The sequence below is a fragment of the Alligator mississippiensis genome, chromosome 1 (genome assembly GCF_030867095.1).
Source record: "Alligator mississippiensis isolate rAllMis1 chromosome 1, rAllMis1, whole genome shotgun sequence".
Taxonomy (NCBI): Eukaryota; Metazoa; Chordata; order Crocodylia; family Alligatoridae; genus Alligator; species Alligator mississippiensis.
In genome coordinates, this window is record NC_081824.1 from 430197240 (window position 1) to 430224181 (window position 26942).

Consider the following 26942-nt stretch of genomic DNA (forward strand, 5'->3'; position numbering starts at 1 on the left):
CACTGGCTTTCTTACACTCCATGCCTAGGGTTCAGATAGCTTCTGAAAGACTCCAAGGAAACCTGCCTTTTTTACAAACTAGGTAGAGCCATGATCTTTTCTTGTAGAATTACACATTTGATTTCCTAATGACTTCTATCCTTCCAGTATATGCATAGCCACATGGAGAAATAGGAATAATGGATATGCAGCAGTAGGGGGTAAATTAAACCCTAAAACAGCCTCTGGTCCCTCCTCACAGGTGGATTTTCAAAGAATTTCTTAAACATTGGCCTTTTGTTGTTGCTTGTTGTGCAAAGAAAGCCAGAGAAGTTCTCTCAATGAATTTAGTAGCTGGGTTTTTTTTTCAGTTTGTTTTTACTTTACCAAAGTCTGGCCTTTCCTAGCTAGATCTTCACTTCAGTTAGCTCCAGTCATCCAAATCTGAGCAACTTCTCTCTAGGTAGCTTAGCTTGAGCAGGAACAGCCACACAGTACCTGACAGCTCTTGTGTCCACCTTGGTATATACTTATTCATATGTGGTATTAATGCCACGTCTGTACTGCTTTGGTAGACTGAATTATTGGCACCTGGATCCTCACTTCAAACTGAACAGTTCCAGCCCAAATTAAAGTGGAGCTCAAGTTCTAACCCAGATCCTCAGCCAAGTACTGTATGCTGACTCAGGCCAGTACCTTCAAAACCTGGGTCTGTGAGCGCATCTACATGAAATTAGCTCCGCAGTAAATGTCTTGGTGTCTACACATGCAGGGCTGTTTTGCTGGAGTAAACAAATAAATTGCACAGCAGGGTAGTACTTGTAAATACAAGTACTATCCTCCTGCAGAGCTTTTTACTCCATAGCAGTGCAAATGTAGATACTGACCACGCTGGCTGGGGCACAAGGGTGCTTCAGTGTGGGGGCTGCTGGCAAGCTAGCCCTACACTGGAGCACCCTCATGCCCTGGTCAACCCCTCTGCAGCATGCTGAGCCCAGTCAGAGTAACCCCAGGCTGGCAGGCTGCTCTGACCTGACTTAACATGCTGTGGTCCTGGGCATGCATGTAAATGCAGTGCCCAGGAGCAAGAAATTCCAGTGTGATAAGTGGTGGAGTTTGTGTTGCATTAATATGTACGTATAAACACGCCCTGTGTGAGAGATTTAAACCTCGATCAAAGTACTGCCAGAAATGTAAAGATACCCACAGGGTTAAGGAAGGAAGTCCTAGAGCTCTGTGCCCTGCAGTGGGTTGCCCAACTCTGAGTACTTTTGCAGTGAACTGTGAGAGAACTTGTCGATCCCTCCTGAACTCACAGGAGGATCCAGGGGAAGGCACTGGACAACTAACAGCCCTTGAGCAGAGCTAGCATGCATCCCTAATCAGAGATTTTGTTACCAATTGATCAGCTATATTAATTCTAACTGCAGCCTGTGATCCCTGATCGGCTGTCCAATTTGATTCAAAAGCCTTACTTCATTTGAGGTAAGGGAATTTGTGTGTGGATGAGAGTTGACTAAGTGGCAGTACTCAAGTTATACTGCAAGTTAAATTTGCAGTAAAAATAAACCTTCCAGATTTTAATGGAAGATTACGGAGTATTCGAAGAGCATATATTGTGAGTTTCACATTATTCTTGAAGGGCAAGGGTGTTTAATCTTCAACAAAGACATCCATTATCCCACGTGCTGTTGGATGCTAGGGTTAAATTGATGTTAACAAAAACAGACCTATGATTTTTGAACAGCCTGACTAAAACTGAACTGCTCAGCTTTCAGTTACATGTCTCTTGTGATGTCATAATTTAATTACTGGTGTAGTCACCACTAAGTCTCCTGGGGTTGGTGATACCAGATACATTTTTTTAAAATGTAAAATAAAAACAGGTTTTTTTAAAACAAAAATCTTTCTGGACTTCTTTATAAAAAACAATAAAAGGATACATGCCCACCTTCCTCCTTCCCCCTTTATAACTACCTTTAAAACAGTTTTCCCTGGAAAGCCAAATAACTTCATATGTGCTTTCCCCTGTGAAGAAATAAAAAGTATGGAAAAATACATGCTATAGTGTGTGCCTAGGGTTTCTCAAAAAATTATGCATACAGTTTTCTCATTCATTCATTTGCTTTTTTTGGACATGCCTGGTTTCTCCCCATGTCTGCACTTTGTCTGATAATATTGTAAGCTCTCTGAGACAGGGACCTAGTCCTTTCTTTTACTGTATGTATGTAAAGTGCTTAGCACACAACTGGATGCAATTTCAATAGTTACTGTTAATAATACGGATAGTCAAACTTGAACAAGAGTGCTGTAGAGTTTGATGCTTAGCAAACTGCTTTCCTGGTATTGCTGTATCTCACAAGAGGTATCAACACAAAGGCGCTAATTTAAAAACTAAATAATTTTAAAAGTTAAAAATAGAATTCCTATTCCTATCCCTTCTTAGGTCTATTTTGATTGAGCCTCTGTCCATCTTGAAGGTCTTCATGCCTCTAACACTTCCACACACAAATCTGTCAAAGCATCTAATATCCATGTCCCAGAGCCAAATATTTGCTGGAGCAGCTGTTGTGTCTGTTGCTGGCATTTCTCAGTGCCTCATACCAGACCGAAATGGAATCAAAAAAGTAGCTAAACCCTCAGATAAATGCAGATCTCAAAGGGGAACATTTAAAAATGTAGCATAGAAAAGTCCAGCTTGGAATTGTTAAGCAAGAAGATTTCAGAAACCCAATGCCTCTTACTGCAATGGCATTACTCCTGAGCCTTACTCCCCTACAGCATCTTTCCAGGGATTTCTTTTCTAGCCATATATTGTCTCCCCTAACCCTTTTTCTTTCTCTTCCAATTTTGTTACAGATTTTAATGCAATGAGATTCTTCCAGATTTCCAAGGGCCAATGGTTTCCACGTCAGTGTGTGGTGGCTGATTGGCTAAAGTGTTTCAGTGTGGCCCCAGAGGCTTACGTTTTCATGCAAAGACTGCCCACCCCCACTGACCCAGCTGTAAATGACCCGGCCTGGTCATTGGCACTGGGGAGTCAGAAGAGGTTGGATGTGATGCTGGTTATGGCATTCCCTCATGTCCCACTGGCTGTAGAAGCTGTGCATTATGCCCAGGGGCCTGATGGACTATTTGACTCCCATGGACCTTCACCTTTTGAGCGGATTCTGTGGTGCTCTACAGGTGACAGGGACTGCTGTTGAGTGGAATAAACAAAAGAATGTGTAGAAACCTTTTCAAAGGCACTTAAGTGATGTAAGACCCTAAGCATTGTTGACAGTGAAGACCAGATCTGCAGAGCTATTTAGTCAGTTAAGGAAGCAGACAGGCATCTAGTGGGCTTTACAAATGCCTAGGCTCCATTCATGTCAATAGGATTTAGGCACTCCCATATCTTTAAAATCTTTCTAGCTACCTAGTTGTAGGTAAACACCTAAATGTATCTTAACATCTGGATTTTACAGCCCTAATTAAGTTTTGGATGTAGGATATGAACTCTTAAGTGATTTAAGCACATTTGAAAATGCTGTACAGGTTCTAGTATTTGAATGATCCGCCCCAGAGTGTTTCCTGCTCTGTGAGCTCCCACTTGGGTTTGTTTTTCTTAGTGTGGCTGGATTGCAGTTCAATAGATTGCTACCTAATAATACAGAAACCTCAGCTTGCCCTGGGTAACAAGTAGCTTTTCCTTCCATGCTCTGAGGTAGCCTGTTGTTCACAAATTAAACTTTGCTATTTGATTAAAACATTCTTTTACAGCACCTACTACAAACTGCGTGCAGGGCTGCTGACTGGCAAGCTGCTGTCCTGAGGAACTGCTGGAGTTGATCTACAAATGGATCTTGAATGGTGGGTGTTGGTTGCCGCTGTCAGTTGAATGAGAACAGCTCATTAGTCTTGAACAAAGCTGTTGAGCAAACTATTCTTACTCAGCGGATAGCTACAGCCACCTGCAAATCTCTTTCAGGAGGAGAGTGAAGGAAAGGCAACTTTTTTTTAACATATATTGGATTTATAATTGGTCTGAAAAAACACCCCTTACTAATCTTGGAAGGAAACCACCTCCAAGCAAATTAATTTAGTATTTTAGCTGGAAATAAATGTAATGTGATCCTGCTTTTCAGTTGAGTTAGCTATAAAGGCCAATAACAACGCAGCTCATAGGACAGGCTGAAGGACAGTTTGATAACAGATTGTACCACCAATATACTGTTTTTATACCTGATTCATAATCTTGCTAAATGTGTTATACAATGACTATAACGCCTTATATGGATTTACTGATTTACTTTGAAACTTAAACCTTATCCTAATCTTCCGCTATTCTTTACTCCTTTAAAATGTCATTGACTTTGATACAGTTGGCCCTGATTTGCACACATGAAAGTATGAGAAGAATCAGCCCCCTCCCCTTTTTTGTAACAGAATGTGTTGAATAATGCACAGATTGTCCAGTGCTTTGAGTCAATAGGCTTCATTCTCTCAGAGTAAATATTGAAGGAATTAGCAGCTGCTTAAGACAATATTTACCTTTAGGGTTATAAATCTTAACAGTGACTGAAAAATAAGTCAGGATCTTCCTTTCACAGAAATTGCATCCTGTAAATTATGGGCCAGATTCATCCCTTGATGTCAATGAAGTTTTTGGACAAGCTGAATTTGGCCCTAGGTCTAACTATGTCAAATGCTTCACTAGCACATCCCCTTAACAAGCTTGAATGAATGAAGCCATCCCACATTGTAAGAAAGAGATGTGGACTTTCATTTCATGGTTGGCAAAACATAGGCCCAGGGAGGTGCAGTGAATTGCCCAAAGTCACGTAGCTACTCTGTGGCAGAGACTGCTCTGGTGGATTTCCTGATTCCCATTTCTAACTCTTTTAGGTGACCTGCTAATGGAAAGCAATGGGGGTTGTGCAGTTGCGTGTTGCCTTATTAAAAGAAGGCTTGAATGGTTATTGGGTGGGGGGTTTCTTAAACATTCTTTTTCTATTAACAATGTCAAGTCTTTTCTTTTCTTCCTTGGTTTACCTGGGGCTCAGAAAAGAGGTGTGAGGTTTTCTCAGCCTGGACTGTAAGAGAATCATATTTAGCAAAGAGGATGCTATCTCCACTCTTTGTTAAGTATCTGAGTTAAATGGGTCTTAAAATAGAGTTTTAAAGCAACATAAAATTAATCTACTGTATTACTTTCTTGTCCTTGTATTGTTATAGCCCCATTAGTATTCCAGCCATTCATAAAAAATAAGAAGAAACCCAGTATTGAAACCAAGTTTCTTTTCAGGCCTTTGTATCACATTCTAAAGAAGCAAACAAAGGTGGCAAAAGCAATTTTTTTGGGGGGGGGGGGGGGGTTACCCTTGGCTAGTGGACTATGCATCATTTTAGAAAGGAACATCCTGAAAGCTCCTGTGTCTGAGGATATGAAAATATAATCATGAATGGATCTGAAAGAAGTGGAAAATACTAAAAGAAAGAAGGGAAAAGAAGCTTTCTTCTGCCAAAGGCACTGGCCACTCCAACATGATGCTTCAGGTACTTTAAAGCCCTTGGCAGTTTGAGAGCTGTGTGAGTCATGGTGTGCTCTGGAGTTGGGCTGTTTTTGTTTCCTTGTTTTAAATGAAAACTGAGAAGTGATGGGAGACATGGCATGTTACACATTAATGAGTTTTTTCTGCCATCCCTACAAAATTGATTGTCTTGCAGTTGTTTTTGGGTAAAGTTTGGGAAAACTAGAAAGTGTTACTTTAATGTATTAAATAGCAGCATGTTCTCATAATATACAATGAACCCTGTACGAGACCTGTACAAAGCCATTTCCCACTCCCATTATAGCTTCCCTGTAACTCCAAACAAGGGTATAATGCTACTGTCCACCTTCATTAGATGGCCATCTCTAGTAAGCAATATTTTTTTGTCAGCCTGGAGTGGCTGCTTAAGATGCATTTTCCTGTATATTATAAACTTGAGTAAAACCCAACCAGATGGATGCTGTTAGTTTATTTTAGGGTTGGCTATTGAAGCAGCTGTGCCTAAGCACAGTAATGCCCCTCGACTGAGCTTCAGTGCTTCTAGCTCTGTAGCTCACTGGGTTTCCAGAGAGAGTGCTCTGGAAAGTTTTATGTAATGCAAAGCAGACCAATGTCCAAAGCACCCTGTGGGGAAGGAGTGGATAGTTAAAAGGAAAGCAAGAGTTGAGGAAGAAACAAGGCCCAGAGAAAACATCTACAAACAAGCTAGTGTGGAGGAAGGGAATAGTGTGCTCCTGAACAACTTGAAAAGAATCCCAGGATCAGTGCATGGAAGATTTTTCCAACTTAGTAAAGAAAAAATTGAGCTAGACCAACATGATCGCTTTTTGCAATCATGTTGCAAGATCAGTAGGTGCCAGGAAGGCAGTGGATGTCTAGTAACACCTCACTAAGCTGTGCTGTGGTAAACCTACACTGAAAACAAATATCTTGATTTGTGCCTGCTTTTAACATAGCTTGCTAAAGATCTATGGCTGGTCTAAGAGTACAAGTAGTTCATGGAATGACATTCTTTCAATAGGCCACTGGTACAGTACCATGTCACTTCCTCTGGAGTCCTACAGAGAAGATGCAGCCAACTCCACCTGGAAAAGTGACACCTGGCACAGGTTGTTCAAAGACCCCCCCAGGAGGGGAAGTGGACAGGGAGAACAAAGAGGACGGAGGTGCAACTGGACCTGGAGATGGTGAGAAGGACTACAACGGGATCAGCAGCAGTGGAAGTGACAGTGACATTGACAAAGACGGTGAATGACCTGAGAATGTAAGCCCCCAAGCGGGGCTTGGACTAAGGGACTGTGTTTGGGCTAGGGAAAGGTAGAGGGTGGGTGCGCGAGGGTGCAGGGGAGTGGGTGCGTTTATTGTAACGGGAGCGCGGGCTTCTTAATGCGGTTTAGGATGTGTGATGGAAAGTTTATGATAGAGGATGTATATATATAACACTCTCTCTCTCTCTCTCTCTCTCATATATATTTTATTTTAAAAAGTCCTACAGTGGAATGAAGTTACTAATGCCAACGATGCTATAAACCTGGTGGGACCAGGCTGTTGGTGCTCCCAACAGGAGTAGAAAGAATCTGGTGCTAAGTTGGCCGGGGGTAGGGGGGTGGAGGGGTTAAGAATGAGCACCTCTTCTGCTTTCTGAGGCTTTCTGTCTTTCCATCTAGCCTGCAGGGCATATAAAGATGGCTGAGGAAGGGAATTTAACCCATGTGTGCTACCTTCTGTTCCCTTAAATTTAGGAGGGCTCAGAGTTGTACATGTCCTTGCTGGCCTGTGTTACTGCACCAGATGTTGAAGAGCTGGGGTAGAGGGAGGCCTGGCCTTCTAACAGTTTCCTTCACCCCTGGTGGAACTCAGGATCCACTCAAGGTCCTCAACAGTGCAACCACAGGTGTGACTAGTGCATGTAAGCCTCTGGCAGTAGTTTTAATTTGACAAGCAGGTGTAAAAGTAGCAGTGAAGTTTGGTGTCAGGGCTCAGCAAGCAGAGGACCAGATCCTGATGCACACCCCTTATGTACTGGAGAAGTGCAGGCTCGGGGTGACTTGGTGACAGCCTATAAGTACATAAGGGGTGTGCATCAGGATCTGAGAGAACGCATGTTCACCAGAGCACCCCAAGGAATAACGAGGTCCAATGGTCTTGCAGGAGTTTGTGATCATTGTAGGTTGGACATAAGGAAAAACTTCTTTACTGTCCAAGCCCCCAAGGCCAAGGCTCCCCCCAGAGGTGGTGCAAGTACCTACTTTGGACACTTTTAAGAAACATTTGGATGCTTATCTTGCTGGGACCCTTTGACCCTAGCCGACCTCCTGGCCCTTTGGCAGGGGGCTGGACCCAATAATCTTATGAGGTCCCTTCCAGCCCTGTCTGTGAAATCTATGACCAGCCTGCCTGGCAGTGTGATGCATATTCTGGTTCCTAGCTCAGACTCCCTGTTACCATGCTACCAAGTTAGCCTTACAGCAACCACCAATCCCCAATTTTCCAGGAGTGCCCTAATTTCAGGGATATTAATTCAGGAGGCCCAGATTAATTCCTTCTGCCTCTCACCAGCACTAACTTGCCTAGGTATAGTACCATATACATGTAGTAATCATCAGGGCTGAGGAGCAAAGCTGAGTCTGAGTGTAGCTACACAATGTCTGGCTCTACTTTTCAAGGTGTTTTGCCAAAACCTCACTCAGGCAACGTTGCAGGTTTGCTAAATAGCTCCACCGTTTAGTAGTACTTGCCCCCAGCGCTGCACTGCAGCACCTACGCTAACTAGAACCAGGCATGATGCAGATTGCTTCCAGTTCGAGATGTTTATGGAGTATCCAGGACTTTGCCTCAGGATTTTGCTCTCCAGAAGTTGGTCACTTTAGCTAGCAAGGGTGAGCCTATTCATGCTACAGCCATGCTATCATGTAGACAGATGCTAGTAAAAGACAAGCTCCTCTCCTGGTTCAGGGCTGCAGCCATTGCTTGGTTCAGGGATGACACTTCCCTAAATGGCATTAACCATGAGCCAACATACACCAAATCATGGACCTTACTACTTTGCAATGGCCTTCCCCATACATGTGCATGTTAGTCGTTGTAATTTAGGCAGAAGGTCAGGCAGGCTAGCACATTATAGATTAACTCATCCAGAGAGGAATGAGTTTTCATAGGCCACAGGCCTATTTCATCAGTAGCATTCAATGAAGTAGGCTGGAACCTGCAGAAGCTCATTGCTCTCTAGATGAGTTAAGTCTCTAAGGTGCCATTCTGCCTGGCCTGCTGGCATTACAAAAATGACTGTAACACACATCAGTATTGGAAGGGCCATGATCTGGTATGTGTTGTGTCAAGGTTAATGTCATTCTGCCTAACTTCAGACTAACATGGCTAAGTACCTCTCCTTGCTCATATTGTAATATAGCTAGTTCCGGCGTACAGCACCTCCCACTGAATTAATTCTGTGTTACTTGGGTAGAAGGCCTGTCACATGGATTGAATGCAGGATGAAGGATTATACACAGTCACCATGTTCAGTGGCAGCATGCCTAGTTATCTGAGGGAGGGCGGGTACCACCGTGACTGGGTTGCAGATCTAGTTTCATTAGCCATGGAATAATAGTGATCTGGAGAGGGGGTCAAACAGTACATTAATTCAGTTTGCAAGTGATCCTAAACAGAGAAATGTTGCAAACCCCATTGAGGACACAGAAATAATACAGAGACCTACAGAGAAGTAAGAAATACAAGCAGGAAATAATAAAATGGGATTCAGCTTGGAAAAATACAAGTGAATACATATGGGGAATATTTTCATAACAGCTATTCAGTGGGAGGAAGAAACTTGGAAAGCAGAAATTCTGGGGAAGAAAACCTACAGGAAGATTGAGTGTGAACAGCCAATCCAGTCCCCTGAGAGTGTGGGTGGTGCTGAGGGTCAGGTACAGGCCTGGGATTCAAGATGTGGCTTATTTGTGACTCTTCTGCAGGCTTCATGTATAAATCTTAAGCAATGTACCTAATCTTTTTAAGCCTCATCTTCCCCTGACAATTAGAGAGGTGCCAGGTGTCAACTCAAGAACTGCATTTGAGGTGAGGTTTCAAACTGGAACATCAGTCATCTCTTTTCTCTGTTGGGAGCTTGCTAATTGGTGTGAAATTTCATGTATGTTTAGTTTTTCCATATCTTGAATTTTCTACGTAGTTTTTGTTTGATTTATCCTAATGGATTTCCAACAGCTACTCTTTTTTTTTTTCCTTTGGGCTTCGACTAAGGTTTGTCTTTGCCAGACCTACTTCCTTTCAGTCCTGTTCTTCCTTTCACTCTTGTGTCACTTAAAACACCTTTGCACAACACTTGAGAGATCTTGAGCAGACAGAAGTGCAGCTCCCAGCTGCACTCAGCTGTTGTAACTCAGAACAATTTTTTTTTGCAAAGCATTCTGAGTTACAACATTACCCCAGACCAAACAGAAGTTCACTGTTGGTTCTAGGTGGGAGGTAATAGGCCTTTGGGCTAAGATCAAGTGTAGTAGCTGCCAGCTGAGAGCCTGCAGCCAGGTTCCCATAGCAATGGCCAGGGCTCTCGGCCAGTGCTCTCTGTTTTCAGAATGGAAAGCGGGAAGGCAGTGGAGAGAGCTCATTCTTGGGGCTCCCCAACCGGCCCTGAAGGGTGGGGTGGGTGAATGGGAGCCCCCCGCACCTCTGGGGGGGCTCCAATATACCTGTCCCACCGTCCAGGGAGAGCTGAAAAACACCACAGACTGAACTCCCTCCTCTCCCTTTCCCCTCTCCCATTCTGAAAACAGTGACAGGCTAGGAGCTCCCAGACACAAGTTACAATAGCCACTACATTTTGAAACATCTTTATCTGATACCTCATGCAATTAAGGGTCAGATTTTCACCTGATCAAGCCTTTTTGAAGCTGTCTGCAGCCGTGCACTTGTTTGGTCATAGCTATAAATTGCTTTCTGCTGCCAGACTGAGCAAAAATTGTTGTTTCTGTCTGTACCTGAAGTGCTTAGATCTGATGCAAAACAGAGTGTTTTTTCTTTTAATGTTAATTTTAGGGTAATTTTTAGCTGCTATTCATATTTGATCTGAAAGTTTAGAGCCTTTGCACCTGATTAATTGAAGCTGGGTGCCCATGTAAGCTTTGAGTGGGGTAGTATACAAGTCTGATTGATTGACAGGGGGCTGGGCACATGCAAGCCTGATTGATTGGCAGGGGTTGCTTAGTGCACATTAAGTGCTATATTTTTTCTGTCAGATTTATCTGAACAAAGCAGCTGATGGATTAAATCATTCCCATGCTGGTTCCTTGTTAAAACACGGAAGCACCATTGCCAATTAAGCATTAAAAAAGCCTACAACAGTAATATCCAAAAGTCTTTGTGACTTCCTCACTCTACACATCAAGATGCCAGGCTTCCAACACTTCTTCTAATTGCCCTTTGGCACATGGCTTTAACTGGACTTTAATTTCAATTGGCTTTAACCACTACAGCAGATATCTACCATGACAAGCCATGGAAAAAAAAATAAGCTAGTGAAGTAGTGTGCAGAAGGACCAAAGGGAAAAGCAGAATCTGGAGTGTGGTGTGCACTGTGGTAGTTGTGGTAATGGTAAGTTGTGGGCAAGTTTATGGCAGAATGAAGTATATGTACTGTTAGGTGGCTGAAACTTTCCTGTCATTGATGTGTTGTGTGAGGAAAGCTGCATGTGTAGCAGCCCCAATTGTTTCATTCTGAAGTTTGGTTTGTGCTAATGTTTATTTGTACCCTGAGGTGTTATAAAATCTATTCAGTAACATCTGCAAAATGGTTTAAGATTCACCATGGGAAGTGATTAATATCCCAAAGTAATAGAATATTAATTTGCAAAGGGATGCAGTGGGATAAAAGAGCCAACACAATTTGAAGCTGCATAGTCAGAGGTTGCATGTTATGGGCCAAACAATAGCCTTTCCATATAGGTATATATACAGTAAACACACACCTTTGTGCATGCATGCACATGCGCGCGCATACACACACACTGCATCTAGAACACTGTTTTTAGTACCCAGTATCTTTGTTCCCACAGAATGAGGTCAAATTACAGAGCGTTTCAGAGAGAAGCAACATACATAACTAAGTAGCAATTTATTTACAAAGAAAGGATTGAAAGCACTAAACCTGTGCAGCTACAATTAAGTGAGAACATAAATCCGAAAGGGGCAAATACTGGGGAAAGAAGAGGAATGGTTCAAGGTGGTCTAAGAAGGTGAAACCAAGTAATGGGATGAAATTGAGGAAACAAAAATGCATTTTACCTTTCAGGGAATATTTCTTCAGCAGTGAGTCACTCAAACCTAGACGGAATCACGTGCTTCAGAATACACTGTAGGGAGCAATTCTGCATCGGCTGGCAGATGGACAAGATTACTTAAGAAAGCCCTTCTGCCTCTTGTTTTTATGCCTGTGTAGGAATGGAAATGTATGTACACAATATATAATTAATTTAGAAGAGTTGCTGGATTTTAAGAGCTATTCATATCTTTTTTCAACCAAAAAAGGAAAGGAAGCAACAAAACTACTGTAAGACAAGGCATTCATTAGCAGCATACGAAGGTAGAAGCTGATGTTTCAGCCTTTCAGGACATTGTGTCCTCTTTCTCTGTACAGTGGACCCAATCCAGTCACGTAGGAGTCTTTCCACTGACTTTCATGAGAACCGGACGGGAGCATATTCAAGAATCAACTGACGGACAGTTAGTTCTTGATCTGAGTGTCCGAGTAATGTGGACTTGATTGCATCTAGATTTGAGTGATTCACTGTTGAAGAAATATTCCCTGAAAGGCAAAATGCATTTTTATTTGCATCCCTGGTTATGACATTACTTCTGCTAAGCATTTAAATATAGAGGAGAGAGTAGTGCGCGATGGGGGAGGATTTGCACATAGATAATTTCCAATACGTAAGTAAATTAATATTTGCCGCATCAACTGCTGAAAGATTGCCTTTGGTATTCTCAATCCTTTCAAATTACCCTGCGAAAAGGGCTGTTTTGGGGCATTGCTATTTAAAAACCCCACAATCCCATGCTACATAAATAGCTAATGCCCTGAAAATATGTAAACAAACTCAACCCACCACTTTTAAAAGCACAGCCACCTCCCCTAGCTGTCTCAGTAGGAGGTTTTGTGATTTGTGTTCTCACCCCACCTTACTCAGAAATCGTTTTCCTGATCTGCCCTGCTATCACTTCCTTATTAATGGCAAGGTAAGATGCTAAGGACTCATCAGAAAAATAACTGAAATATCAGGCCCTACCTTGCTCTCTTTGATGGATATAGTCAAACATGGCAGTGGAGGAATTTACCCACCAAAATTTTTGATCCTAAAGCATTTTTGTCTAAATGTTTCACTGGGGTTGGGGTAGGGTGGAGAGAAACACCTTATTTTTCAGCAGAGATTAAACTGGTAAAAAAAATTTGGCTGAAAAACAAAAAATATTTTGGTTTTTGGTTATAATTGTTGTAGGCTGTGTGGGTTTTCTATGACAGACTTTCCACACAAAGCATGTATTTTGTGAATTGTTTGTAGTTTAATGCCCAATTTCCCAATGGAAAAAAAATTGATAGAAAATATAACCTCCCTTTTTGGGGGTGCCATTCATCTAATGTGAATCTGTCTATAAAACATGAACCAATTCCTCCTTCTCCAGTGTATATAACACCATGTTTTTACCCTGTTCTTTTGATTTCCTAAATGCTCCAGATACTGTTACATTTTAGGTATGCTCTAAATACAACCAACTAAGGCTGTAAATTTCCCCAGACTGTTCTTTCCTATTTCTGAGTCATGAGCATGTAGAGTTGATGAGACCCAATTTCCTATTAATTCATTTTTTTCCTCCCTTGCTTCCAGCAGAAAGTCTGCCTTGCTTTCTCATCAGAAATGTCAATAATGTCCATGCCAGTGTAACCAACATCTGGAAACTGAAGGGATTAGCAAACATTGGAATTCAAAATCTGACTTTCAGCCTCAGACACTGGAGTGCCAGTGTGGTAAAACACAAAATATTCCTGAACTGTGCCACTCAGTCAAAAAGGAGTTTCGTTTAATTTAAGCGAAATATTTCAACTAAAATAAGGGTCACTGATAAGTGAAAAACATCATTTCAATTCAGAAGGAAGTGGGAAAAACAACATTTTACCATGAAATGTTAGAGATTAATGCTTAGCTAATAAATATGATTGGAGCCTTAAAAAAATCTTTAAACCAGTGGTTCTCTGTCTTCTTAGACTCGGGCACCCCTCATTAGACTCAAGATACCCCTTAGAAAATGCTAGCTCTTGGTTTTTGCTCTTTTTTTTTTGATTACAGGAAAATAATAGAGCAGTTCTGCTGCTGCAAACCGAGAGAGACCACGACAGGTCAGAATACTTTTAACTCTGCAGCTTCCTACTTGAAATCTCTGGGCTTATCTTGTGAATCACGTTTGCCATCTAACAGGGTTATTTAGTCCTAGCAGGAGCACTAGCATGCCCCAGTCACAGCGCCCAGCCTTGGCTGCAGCCAACACCCAACGCTTCTGAGGAAGGTGAAAAACCAACCGAGCAACAACAAAACCCCTGATGCCTGTAGCAACAGGAGGGGGAAAGTCCTTCTCAGCTCCAGGTGGCAACCAGCAAATCCCAGAAGCATGGGGAAAACCCAGAGGCCTAGGTAGCAAGGCTTGGAGAGAGAGGGGGAGTGAGGAGGGGAGGGTGCCAAGGGCAGAGGAGGAAGGAGGAGGGTGAGAGTCTCTCCTGCCCTGGGGTTTCAAAGTCCCTGGCTGCTGCTGCCACAGTGTGGTCTGCCTGCCCAGATGCTACAATGAGGTGTGGGACTGCTGCTGCTGTCATGACATGGACTACCGGGGGTGGGAGGGCTGCCATCTTGGTGCCTAGGGCTGATGCCTGCTCACCCACCCCTTGTTACACCAAACAAGGCTCCACTTTGCTCCACAACCTGGGGACAGCCAATGCAACTCCATACTCGCACACCCTACCTGGAAAGCCAGAGCTCTCTTTTCTGTCATCCTATCCCCTCCATAAATTTATCCCACCTCCTTTACTCTTCTGTCATAGAGCTGATCATTGATCACGATCTGCATCATTCTACTTCGCTCTACTGCTACTGATTACTTCCCATGCCCTAAAAAAGGTGCACTATAGCTTGGTGATGCGTATGGGAAGGGGCAGGAATTTAGAAGACACATTTTGTGGGTAAAGTGCTAAATTACTGGATTAAAAAGAGGTGGAAGCGGCAATGGCAGCTCCTTTTCTGGCAGCATTTTGTTTGGAGCACCATCCCCTAAGTGCTCTGAGATCACCTACAGGATGAGATAAGCTAAGAATGCCAAGTTTTTTGGATAGGTATGTCCAAAAGCAGAAGTTTAGGCATCTGGGGACCTTCAGGAAACTTCAGTGTTGCCACAGTTAAGTGGGAGCTGAATTAGGGTTTTGAGGATCTAAGTTTTGGACCTAGATAAGTGCTGGTTAAGGGCATAGAGCCACGTAGCCTCCTTATTTATCATGTATACAGGTGTACGGTTAACTAGTGCTGATGTCTATATGTAAGGATAAAGGTAACAGATACTTTGTAATTCTGACGTGGTAACCCCACTCCACTGCAAGTGGACACTAACACTGTGGAACTGAGGATTAAGTTGAGTATTGAAATGTTTGGGAGGTGGAGTTGCTAAACAGGACCTCTGAGAGAAACCACAGGCATGTTCCATGGCCCAAAATATTGACACCTCTCCTGTCTCCAGGTGGCAGGTGTAAAGTAGGTCTGTGCCCTCTGGCACTCTGTGCTGCCGTATACTTATATACTGGTAACAGAGCTATCACTTACTGGAGGGTCACTCCTGCTATATGCAGAAAGCCAGGCTTGCTATTCTTGTACCACTTTTATCCAGGCCTCCCAAACGTGGGGTCTAGCTCACTCACTCATTCCTCACACCATGCCAGCTCTCTCCCCTGACCTACAGCCAAGTCTCCCATCACACTCAGGGTGATGAACACATTATGCTTGTATTTCCTGCTTTTCAGAAGTATCAAGTTCGATTACCTTCAGGGCCAACCTTTTGCCCCCAACCCCTCTTACAGTCTGCGCTCATTTTTTGGTAGCAGGTAGAGGGTTCAGAAATCTGGCTCAGAAAAGCAAAGCTTATTCAAAGATGGCTCACATAAGAGGCAAGGGAGAAGGACTCAGAGTGACAGTGCTTATACCGTGGACAGGGAGAGGGCTTCAGAAAAGGCCAGAAGAAGGAGTATCCCCCTACCTTGGCACATGCAAATGAGACAAAGGGCTTCCTAATTCTCACCTCAGGTGAGTAAGGAGAGAGACCCAGCTGTTTCTAGAAAGAAAGGACACCCCCATGCTCCCTGCACACAAAGAGGATATGAAGGGCTCAGACATTCAAGAAGCACTGTTCCCCAGACACCGGCATACACATGGGAGAAGAATACATAGAGCTGGCAGGCAACCTCATCTTATTTCCTACCTCTCTGCCATTCACCCTGCTGTCCTCCCTTCCAGGGCCCATGCCTCCCTTCCCTTCTTCCTCCTGGCCTGAGCCTGACCTGTCCCCCTTCCCCAACCAGTTGTTCTCATTTACATGCCCTTTCCTTGCTAGAGCTCCAAGCCCTTCTTCCTGATTTCTCCACCATTTGCTTCTCCTGCCCCTCCCAGAACATGTATTTTCTTTTTTTAAAATAGTTTGAGCCCCTCTGAGCTTGCTGGTAGTGAGATTCCACTCCCCCCAAAAGAAAAATCCCCCCCCAACCTTTGACATAAGTGTTATGGAAACAAGAACTGGATGGAAATTTGAGTTTGGTTGAACATCGTATTCAGTGGAGCACCCTTCCCCGTAAGATACTGTGAGCACTGGCAGGCTAGCTGGCCTCACATGAGCTCAGCACTAGCTGAATGTAATCCTTCTGGCTCACAAGTATTGTTCTATTACTTACTTGCCTCATGAATGGCCACCTATCCTGAGCCAAAGTCTTTTTTGAACACCACTTCCAAATCTCTGAGAGGAATACTATGTCCTACCTGAGGTCCAATATCCAAGGCAGAAGCCATTTTCAAAGTAATTAGAGCCACGGTGTGAGCCCCAAGATGCATGGATTTAAACAAAAAAAAGGGGTCAATTTTAAGAAAAACAGCTTCTTTGAAGGGGTTAAAAGGAGGCTTTATCTCAAGAACTACAGATTCAAAACACCCCCCCCCCCTTTTGGTTCATTAATTCTATGGTGAACCTCCATGAGGCATGCCAATATGCTAGGCAACCTAAACAGGCATGTAAATTTTGGAGTTCTTTAAAAAAAAAAAAATAAAGTCAACCTTTAAACAGAAATGGGTTTTTACCTGTAATTAGAAGAGCTGGCCCTCTGCTATGATAGTAACTTGGATGCGGCTGGCAGCTAGCATATAGTAGCTTTCCATGAAAAGCAGCCTATGTCCCAATTCATCAAGGTACTCTGCACCTCAAGTTTTGCAGGTGTTCTGCACTCCCCATACTTAACTTTTAAGCATGATCAAACCTCTTGAAAGCAGTGGAAATATTCACATACTTTATTATCTTGTTGAATCATCTCCCTAGTGAGAGCACTTAATTTTCAAATATTGTATTTTCTCTCACACAGCACACATCTTTCCCCCCAAAATTGCCGGAGAGGGAGTTGTGAACAGGCAGAGTCCTGTGTTAACTAAGAACCATAGTTATTGGCTTGTGCCATAGTTAGCTTGTGCCTGAAACAGCAAGTGAGCTGTACAATATTTTGATGAGGCTTGTGATGTGAAAACAAGTTACAGGAACTTATATAAAGAACAAGTAAAAAAAAAAAACCCAAACTGTCTTCCTACTGCCTTTGCAAGGATCTGGGGACTAACCTAGTGTGACATAAGGAGCAAGTCCTCCTGAAAATGTGTCCAGGAAGTGTGGCATCCGAGATGGTCTGGATGAGGCAGCTGGCACTAGGAAGTTCCTGCTGTCCCACCCAGACTCTCTCTTGTGATGCCATACTTCCTAGGGACTTATCTTCACAGCAAGATTTTGCATCATAGCTAGCCATGCCTGAAATAATCTTTTATTTCCACATTCTGCCATCAAGAAACAACGTGCATGTTTTAGTTGGGGTCTGTTTTATACAAGAAAATATGGTAATTGAAAGCACAAATGCTCTCATTTGGTTAATAATTCATCTGCCAGCCATCATTTATCATACTCTCAGACTTAGAGTCCCAGATTATGCCACTCTCCTTCACTGCTATAACTTTGGGGTTTAAGGTGACATATATAATACAGCAGGAGGAAAAGTTGCCATTTCTAGTCATGTAGGGTGTTTTTTGTATTCTTTTAAATCAAATTAAAGGGCTCTAAATATGTTCCTTACCTCAATGTGCAGAATTCAGTTATTTGGGTATGTTCCTAGAAAACTTCATCAAGAAAATTGTCAGTAACTGAAGAACATTTCATTAGTTTGACAGAGATTGAACAACAACAACAAAATCACACCATAAAATATTTATTAAGAAACAAGAGGGTTTTTTTCTTCACTTGTAAGAAACACTTTAAGTTGAGTGCCCTTTCAGAGGTTTAAAAACTATATCAAATGTTAACATTGGTTTTACATTATACATGACATATAAAACATCACATTTCACAAACTTCTTTTTATTACAACTCCGGGTCCCTTCCCCCCTTCAGCTGTCAGTTACTTTCTACATACATAAATTTAACTTATTCATATTTTTAACAAGTAAACAATGTACAAAGAGATTCACCTGAATTTTGTAAGTCAGAGAAGGTGTCTTTACAGGGCATGTGCAATGAATGCAGTGCATTCTGGGAGAAAGAGAGAGCTAACATTATTCACAGTTGAAGAAACTAACATCACTTTATGAGCCTGTCTTCCGATAAGAAACGCTAGTCCTGATTTAAAAAAAAGGAAATTTTTTTTTTTTTTTTTTTTTTTTTTTTAAGTCAACAGTACTTGAAGGCTAACTTACAATGATTCAGGCTCAGATTTTTAGAGGTATGTAAATGCTGCTGCATTCATCATTGCAAGGCCAAAGTGAGCTAACTGGCAAAGGGCATGTCTACAGGTATGCTTTAATGTACAGTAGCCTATTTTACTGCACATTAAAGTGTCATGTAAAAAAAAGTGTAATTATGCTAATGTACAGTAAAATCGATTACTGTGCATTAAGTGTCACTTAGAAAAAATGCGCTCTCAGTACTGTGCATTAAGGCAGCCTAATGTGCATTTATTTAGTACCTTACATCTGAGGTACTAAACTTAATGAGCATTAGGAAAAGCACCTTAATGCACGTGTAGACGTGTGACTAAATCTTGTTACCTAGGGACTTTTAAAAATCATCTGAGCGCCTAACTCTATTTAAGAATAGGAGTTAGATATCAATGATGTTTTAAAAATCCCAGTAGGTGTTTATTTGGATCTTTAGGAGCCTAAATACTTTAAAAAAATCTGCTCTACAGGCCTTGCAATACTGAATAGAGCTCTACCTAAATCTTTTTCATAATTTACACCTCAAGAGTTTAGCAGGAGGTGCTCTGCACTTCCCAAGATCACACCTAATCTTTTCTCATCAAAAGAAAGTCAACCTTTTATAAAGGCTAAGCTTACTGTGCTATTGTTAAGATATTTTCCTATGTCAGTGGTCAAGAACATCTCTTTATTTTGTAAAAAAAAAAAAAGTGTGTGGGGGGGCACATTTATAAATAATTGTCAAACAAAATGTTAATATCCCATTTATTGCTACATACTGATACAGATACAGCATTAGACAATAAGAAACTTTTTTTTTTTTTTTTTATAAACTCTAGTCTGGGTTACAGTATTTTCCTGTATGTCCTCTCTACCAGTGTGATTCCAAATATGTATAAGGAAGTGATTGTTATGCACAGATTATTTTAGACTTATTGTTGAATTGTTTTAAAGAATCATGAAATGCATGTTACTACTTTTTGTATTTGTTGTTTCTTTCAACTCAGGAGAAACTTATCTGTTTTATTACAAATGGAATAATCAATAGCTTTAGTGCAAAGTCACACTCTGCAACTGGCTACCTTCTTGAGGATTTAAACTACTCCCAAAGATTTTTATATCATGCTAAAATTGTATTTTATTTATCCTGAAGTTATACAACATGAAGAGCTGTTAGAATTTAGTGAATGTTTGGAGGGGGTTCTTTTGTTTGTACTTTCAATACAAAAAAAAAAAAAAGGTCTATCTGAAAACTGCCTTCAGTTCTAGCTGTGCAAACCCTCCCAAGTTGAGCTTGGAGCGACTGTTTTTCAGCAACAGAACTGGTTGGCAATTCAGAGAGATTTGGGTGAGAATAAATCCCATTCCCTCATGGTTGAATTGAATTACAAACCCACAGCAAAACCTGGGTTTGGCCAGTTTGTGCACATTCACACAGGTTTACTGTTTCACAGGAAGTGGGATTTCTGGTCATATTTGAAGATACAACATGACCTTTCTCTGCAAACACAGTTCAAACTTGAAATGAATAGGATGACAGCAAGATCAAAGGTTTTGCTGACATGCCAGTAAGAGCAAAACCCTTCTATCCAGTTTTTATTAAAAGTTCAGAGATCAACAAAGTTTGTGCAAACGACTACTGGTTCTTGAAGGTAAGTCGAAGTCAAATCAAGAATGGTTTCCAAGTTAGAAATCTGCAAAACATTCAGCTCCAATTCCTACATAAATATAAGGGACAGCAAAAATGGTTTTTCACAAGATGAGCATAATGCAGCATCTCACCTCAAATCTCTGGTGCATAAGAAATGACAGAACTTGGTCTAACTACTAACTTACAATGATTGCACTGTTTCATCTTCCATTGTCATTGTGATTGTCTGTGAAGCAATCGGTGAAATGCTGTTAAGGGGCTGGAAAACAGGAAGAGAAGGAAGGTTTCTTAAGTACTACAGCCTTGTACAATGTGACAAAACTCTTTGTGAATTAGGCAAATACTTCTGACCATGTCATACCTGAAGGGCACTTAATGGCTCAGGCATCTCTCTCTCACACAGTTTTATCTGAAATGCATATGCATCTTCAGCACAATCCTTTGCCGCTGTAAATCATGCATTGGAATGAAAGTATCTGGAAACGTTACTTTGAAGATATTGTCCTACAGTTTTTGGCAACTGAACCCACTCAAAAGAGATGGTTTATAAACACTGTCTGACATGCATGAGCCTTTCAAAATTATATACAAATGTTCTGTAAGATCCATTCCAAAAGTATGTCTCCTCTGCTCAGTTTTGGTAACAAAATCTGTTTGTTTTTTCGAAGTTACACAGTCACTGCTGGGTACATCTTCTGTTCGCTATTGGTAGGAGGATAAGGAGATTGAATCTGCCTGTATCCACTTTGTAGACCATCCAGAAAAGGTGGCACTGGGGTTAGAGGCATAGAGTCATGTTGAACAGCATAACCTACATACTGTGGGTGCAAGTATTGCCCTTGGTGCGGCACAATCTGGGTAGCCTGCTGACAGTTTAGTACTGAGAAATTAGTGGGCATGTTGACATATACATTATTCATGGTCCCTTCTGGCAAACAGCAGTTGGTCTGCGACCTCGTAGGGGGAGGCCTGGCACCTGAATTGGCACTGGAACTGGAGCTGGCAGCAGTACTTGACTGACGAGAAGAGGAACCACGGGAGGTGCTGGCACTTGGGATCATGGGAATTGTCTCCATCAGCCGGTTACCACCAGGAGCTCGGCTCTGTTGTGGTTCCTGCTTGGGTCGCAAGCATCTGCAGCAGCAAGCTGCTACTAGAGATCCCAAGATGATAAAGGCAACAAAAACAGATCCAACTATGAGGAACGGCACATAGATGGGCACTACAAAAGAAACAGAACAGTGAATTATTAGGAGATGCAACAAAGGCCAGACCTCACAAACAAGGTGATGCAAAAGAATATGAGGATTCACTGCTTGTATCTTTCAGTTATGGAACAAGTAGTTCATACATATATAGTCATGTTTTTCAGGTAAAGAGGAACCTGGAGTCTATACATTTCCCAGTTATTTTAAGTATGAGAGGACCAAGATGAAGTTACTACTAAAAATAAAGCTGAGATTTTCAAAACTAAGTGAATCAGATGACCAGAGAGAAAGGGTTACTGAAGTTAGGATACCAGCTGAGGACTTGGGAGACCAGGGCTCAATTCCCTGCTCCATCCTGGATTTTCCTTGTGACCTTAAGCAAGATGCTTGGGACAGAGCTTCAAAAATATTGAAGCCTTGCTAGGTGCGACTCCAGGGCATCCCGCTATCTAATGGAAGACTCAGGGCCCTCCATACAGTGCTCAGGAAAAATAAGTTGTAGAAGTAAAGGGCCACCAATAACCAGCTGAGTGGAGGGCTGCATAAGCTGGCCAAAAGTGAAATCCAGATGAAGGGCGCATGGCTTAAGTGCCTACAAGGCTGACCAAACCAAGGATCAGCATCTCCCTCCTCTTGGGATCCTGAGCTGTGAACAGTCTTCTGCAATTCAGGGGGGAAACGAAATTTAGACATCTGCGGAAAAACTGAGAGAAATCCGCTACCTAGAACAGTCGAGATTCCAGCGCTTCCAGCATTTCCCTGCAATGGGGAAGATCCATTTCCCTCATTCAGAGTAGATTTGGATTTGTACCTTTACAGCCTCAAGGAGGGCTCTAACCAGTGGTTGTTGACTGCTTTGCAGCATGTCTCTCTGCCTCCTCCCCTGCTGGAGCAGTTCTGCTTTGCATTACTAAATTTTAATCCCCTGTTAGGACAGTTACGTGGGATGTGTGCTCAACTTCTTCACCTAATTACTAGAAATGGACAAGCAGACTTGCCCAGTCCTACACAAGTTCCATTTCATCTTGGCTGTGCTCCAAGCATGCCTACAGGCTCAGGTCAATAGTGGGTAAGCAAGGCAACCCCTAGCGAGACTCCCCTTTGAGGCTCTGATGTGAACTAGGCTCCAGTGTGGCATTAGTGCTCAGGTTTAGTGCAAGTCAACCATACATGAAGATCTTGGCTTTAGGTGGTTTTGAGGGTGTCGGAAGCATCTAAATAGTGGATGTAGGTGCTTCAAGAGACAGAAATGGACTTAAATCCCTTTTAAGGGTCTGGGCCGTAGGCTCTCTGCTTCAGTTCTTCATCTGCGAAAAGGAGATAATAGCACTGCCCTCCATGGAGGGGTTTGTAAGGATAAACACTTCAACTGAAGACCGTGAGGTATTCATACACTACAATAATAGAGGGCCCCATCTCCTTTAGGCTCTTATGGAAATTGCAAACAACATGCCTTGGCCTCAGCACTGTAACGTGACTGACAGCCTCAAGCCTCAAAAAGTGTTCCTAACCCATGAGATGGCATTACCTGACCATGGCAACCAACACTAATAGAGCTATTACTAATGAGATGTGCTGGATACAAGGTCAAGAGGACAAGACTTTGGTTCTTGAAGTTTAACAAGTGCATTTACAGGAATAGCTGCAGCTCTAAATGGTGAGCCATAAATAAGTGTGCAAAGTGAGTTTTAGGGGGAAAATGCCTTGTTCTAACAATGGTAAGTGGGAGTCATATGGTCACTGAAGCTGGAATACCCAATATTCCTGGATTACCTAATAGTCAGTTACATGCACATCATTATTAAGTCAAAGGCCACAGTTAAGCCCCATTTACTTTTCAACACTTTTTTTTTTTAAACAAGAAGTTTCCAAATAAAATTGTGTTTATATCTGCACTTGGCAAGTACAGCCGTTCTTTAGCAGGTGCATACACTTGCTATAGACTGCTCTACACAAGTTTTCCAAGAGTAAGTCTGTCCTAATTATAACATCACTTCAGGCTAGTTCCAGTGTGTTCAGTACTTGTGTATGGCAGCAAGATATGCTGGGTGCCACTGAGGCTTTTTCCAAACAGCAGCAGAAAGGCTCAAGTTTACCCTTGAAATTCAGTCTTTATAAATACAGTCTTAAGAAGCAGCATTGGAGGACTGGAGAATTTATATAATGGGGAGTAGTGCTGGCTAGAAGTCATTTGGAAATGTCAGCCTGCTCAAGTTATTTTTCCTGAAACAACTGGTCCCTTTCAGACTTGCCCCCTCCCCCCCCACCTTTTTTTAAACTGCGGGCGCTAGCAAGGCAGAAGAGCTGATGAAGCACTCTGCCGTTGTGTGTCTGACAACTTATCCAAGACTGAGAATCAGCGTCACTGAGAAAACTTAATGCTCAAAAAAGAAAAAAAAAAAAAAAAATACACACACGCAAGCCAACTTCCAAGGAGCAAATGCAGGCAAAAAAGAAAATCAACGGCCGTGTCATCTGTGCAGCCTGAATGAAGGGCTCTTACGCTATGGGGCAGACTCAGCGATTTAACGCTGCTCCTTCTTTCTGGTTTCAAGATAGGCAACAGGCGGACCGGACCGGACCCCAGTGTCTGCTGCCTCCGTTTGACACGGTTGGCATTTACTTATCATCCCGCACCTGGGGCTTTCTGGGCTTGGTAAAAAAAACAAACAAAAAAACCCCCCAACCAAGCAATACCCCCCACCCCCATTTCCAGTTCAGTTCAGGCCACCTCCTTCTGTCCCACTTCTCAGCTGGGCATGGCGCAGGATGAGGAGCCAAAAAGCCCCGTGCAGGGGGATGCAGCATGACGCCCCGCCCGGCGCGCTGTCCCGCCGGGGCCGGGGCCGGGGCCGGGGCCGGGGCGGGGGCCGGAGGCGGCGATGCTGCCGGGCGGGAGCCGCCTACCTGCCGCGCCGTCCGCGCCGTCCTTGTCGGGCCGGCCGTGCTCGGCGCCGCCCTGCCGCCGGTCGTTGTCGCACACGCCCTGGTCCAGCCTGGCCTCGGCGCTGGAGCAGCAGTAGCGCAGGGCGCAGCTGCCGCAGCAGATGGTGGCGTCGCCGCCGTCGAAGCGCTCGGGGCACTGGAAGCCGTCCCGCCAGGCGCCCTGCGCGTCCAGCCAGCCGTGGCAGTACTCGCCGCTCGCCGCCGCCCCCGCCGGCAGCAGCCAGCCCAGCGCCGCCAGCACCAGCCACCAGCGCCCGCTCCGCATGGCCCCGCGCCCGGGCTGCTCCGCGCTCACCGCCCCGCCTCGGGCCGCCGCCGCCGCCGTCGCTGCCCCCCGGCATCCGCCGCCCCCGCCCAGGGCTGCCGGGCCGGCGGCGCCCCCCGCTCGCGGCCGCCGCCGCTCATCCCCGCCGCCAGCTGGAGGGCGCGGGGCGATCAGCCGCCGCCCGCGCCCCGCCACGTGTCCATGCCGCCCGGCTGCAGCCCCGCAGCGGCCGCACAGCGCTGCCCCGCCGCGCGGGCCGGGCCGGGCCGGGCCGGGGAAGGGCAAGGACCAACTCCCACTCCGGCTCTGCCGGCTCCTGCCGCTCGCTCGCCGCCTCGCTCTTATTATAGGCACCCGCGCCGCCGCCGCCGCCGCGCATGCGTCCGCGTCCCCGCCCCCCTGGCGGGCGGTGCGGGCGGGGGCTCGGGGCGCCGCTCGGGGGTGCGGCGCCGCGGGGCGAGGCCGTGTCACCTGTGCTTTTCCCCGAGCCGGACCAAGGGACTTGGATCCCGGCAGCTTGCAGAAAAGGACACGGCTCTTGCGACGGTTCCCAGTTGGTCTAAGAAAAGGTATCCTCTAGGAACCAAGAGCTCTTAGTTTTTTGTATGTCCCCAAAGGGAGAAACGCGCTGCAGGGCCACAGTCAAGCTTCTGTAACAGCCATTCCTGTCACGCCAGAAACACCAGTGCTAGGTCAAGGCCTAGAGGGAAACTCCCTCGCTCAGCCCCCGCAGGGCGCTCACGTGGTTGTGCTCTGTGCCACCCTGCACTGGACTCCGGGTGAACTTTTAGTATCGAGACCCCCCCTTCACCAGAGATAATGACAATATTAATAACTTTTTAAATACCATTTTCAGGCCCCGTTTCTGCCCAAGGCACAAGCAGCCTCCTGGTTCGCCTGTGCCTGTGTCCGGCCCTGACTGAGCCAGCCTGACGCGCAGGAGGCTCCTCCGTGTAGGTTGGTGCCCGTGTGTGTTTGTACCCACCTGCCTTTGGCAGGCACCACCTTCAGGTTCTGCTGCTTAAGACTGTTCAACCTTTGGGGTTTCATTACCTTAATCTCCATGGATGTATTTAAAAACAAAGCAGAGAGGTATCTGTATGAGAACGCACGTGGCGGCCTGTAACTTTCTGCACCTGCACACGTTATTTCCTCAGTCAACTTGAATATCTTCATCAGGACCATTGCTGCTGAGTGTGATCCCTTTTCATCTCTGAGTACACAGAACAGTTCTTAAAATCAGTGGTCTCTTTGGTGAAATGGCACTGCTGCAAAGTGTAAGATGCTGCATGCTAGTTCATGGTATTATTCTTGAGGTCCAGGCCTAAGAGGGCTGAAGCCACACTAGAATTTAAGCAGAGGGAAGGAAATTTGCATGGGAAGTCTTCTGTCAAACTCAAGCTAATGCTCATTCCTGGGGCGGGGAAAAGCCATGACATTTCTGGACAAGAGGAGGCACGATGCCAGTTTTATGTCCCGTTAGCAAGATGGCAGAATCTCCAATGGCATGATAGCTTATGAAACGATGCAGGGATATTTGTCCAGCACTGATTCAGAAAGAAACATGCCACCTATTTTCTAAGCATGTCATTTTGGGGGGGAGGGAGGGCTCCTCCCCCGCCCTGGGGGAAGTTTTGCACCTAAACACTATGCCACCATATATAAGCCGGCACAAATGAACAGATGAGTTTAAAACACAATGAACATACGCAGCCAAGAGTTACAATATGCACTTTATATTTGAAAAGATGTATCCATTCTTAAAGAATTACTACAACTACTAGTTAATTTAATAATGATTTTTTTCAGTTATACAAAAGAGCACCAGAAAGCAGAAATCTTCTTTTCCTTCTGTTAGTTTCTACACTTCAAAATAATCTCAGAAGGCATTTATTCCTATGATGATGCTGTAGAACAATTTCCATTTTCCTTGTTAACAAAATGATATGGATTCAAATAATATAGTAACATATTTGTTATTTTATCTTCTTATTGCAAAGTTAAAGGTCATCAGTGACTTTGCAGGAATGAACGACAAAACCGCTATATGTTTAAATAAGAACAACCCTCAAGAGACTGGGATTGCATAGTTGGTAGCATATCAGCAAACACACTATTCCATGAAGTCAGTTCTTTCATTTGTTAGCAAATTGGCATGGATACTACCAAACCATAGTGTGCTTATGAGATGATGACAGTTTAAGTAAAAATGTTTCCTTTACAAGAAGAAAAAGAAATCAGCTGTGATAATTGTCAGTTTCCTGTGGTTCGGTAATAAAAATGATTAAACAAGTCTATGCATTTTTCCAAGATGATTTTTCTGCT

The 26942-nt window shown here is 43.8% G+C and overlaps 1 protein-coding gene across 2 annotated transcripts; it reads right to left on the minus strand.

Annotated features, from left to right (window-relative positions):
* Positions 1-18047: 18047 nt before the first annotated feature.
* On the minus strand, positions 18048-24927 carry SHISA2 (shisa family member 2). 2 transcript variants are annotated; one of them, XR_009458975.1, is made up of 3 exons: positions 24314-24927; positions 20560-21420; positions 18048-20457 (listed from the first exon to the last, which is right to left on the minus strand). XR_009458975.1 is itself a non-coding variant. In XM_059720394.1 (2 exons), exons 1-2 carry the CDS (start codon positions 24615-24617, stop codon positions 20867-20869), a joined length of 858 nt encoding a protein of 285 aa, XP_059576377.1. In that variant the 5' UTR covers positions 24618-24927; the 3' UTR covers positions 18048-20866. The 2 variants fall into 2 exon arrangements, 1 of the variants encoding a protein (XP_059576377.1); XM_059720394.1 differs by having other exon boundaries at positions 18048-21420.
* Between the last annotated feature and the right edge of the window lie 2015 nt (positions 24928-26942).

What these genes read in the sequence shown, in the direction of transcription:
- SHISA2 (XM_059720394.1), bottom strand. Translation starts at nt 24,617, where the DNA reads ATGCGGAGCGGGCGCTGGTGGCTGGTGCTGGCGGCGCTGGGCTGGCTG. An exon ending in CGGCGCGGACGGCGCGGCAG is followed by an intron (nt 21,421 to 24,313) that starts GTAGGCGGCTCC and finishes TTTCTTTTGTAG; the next exon opens with TGCCCATCTATGTGCCGTTC.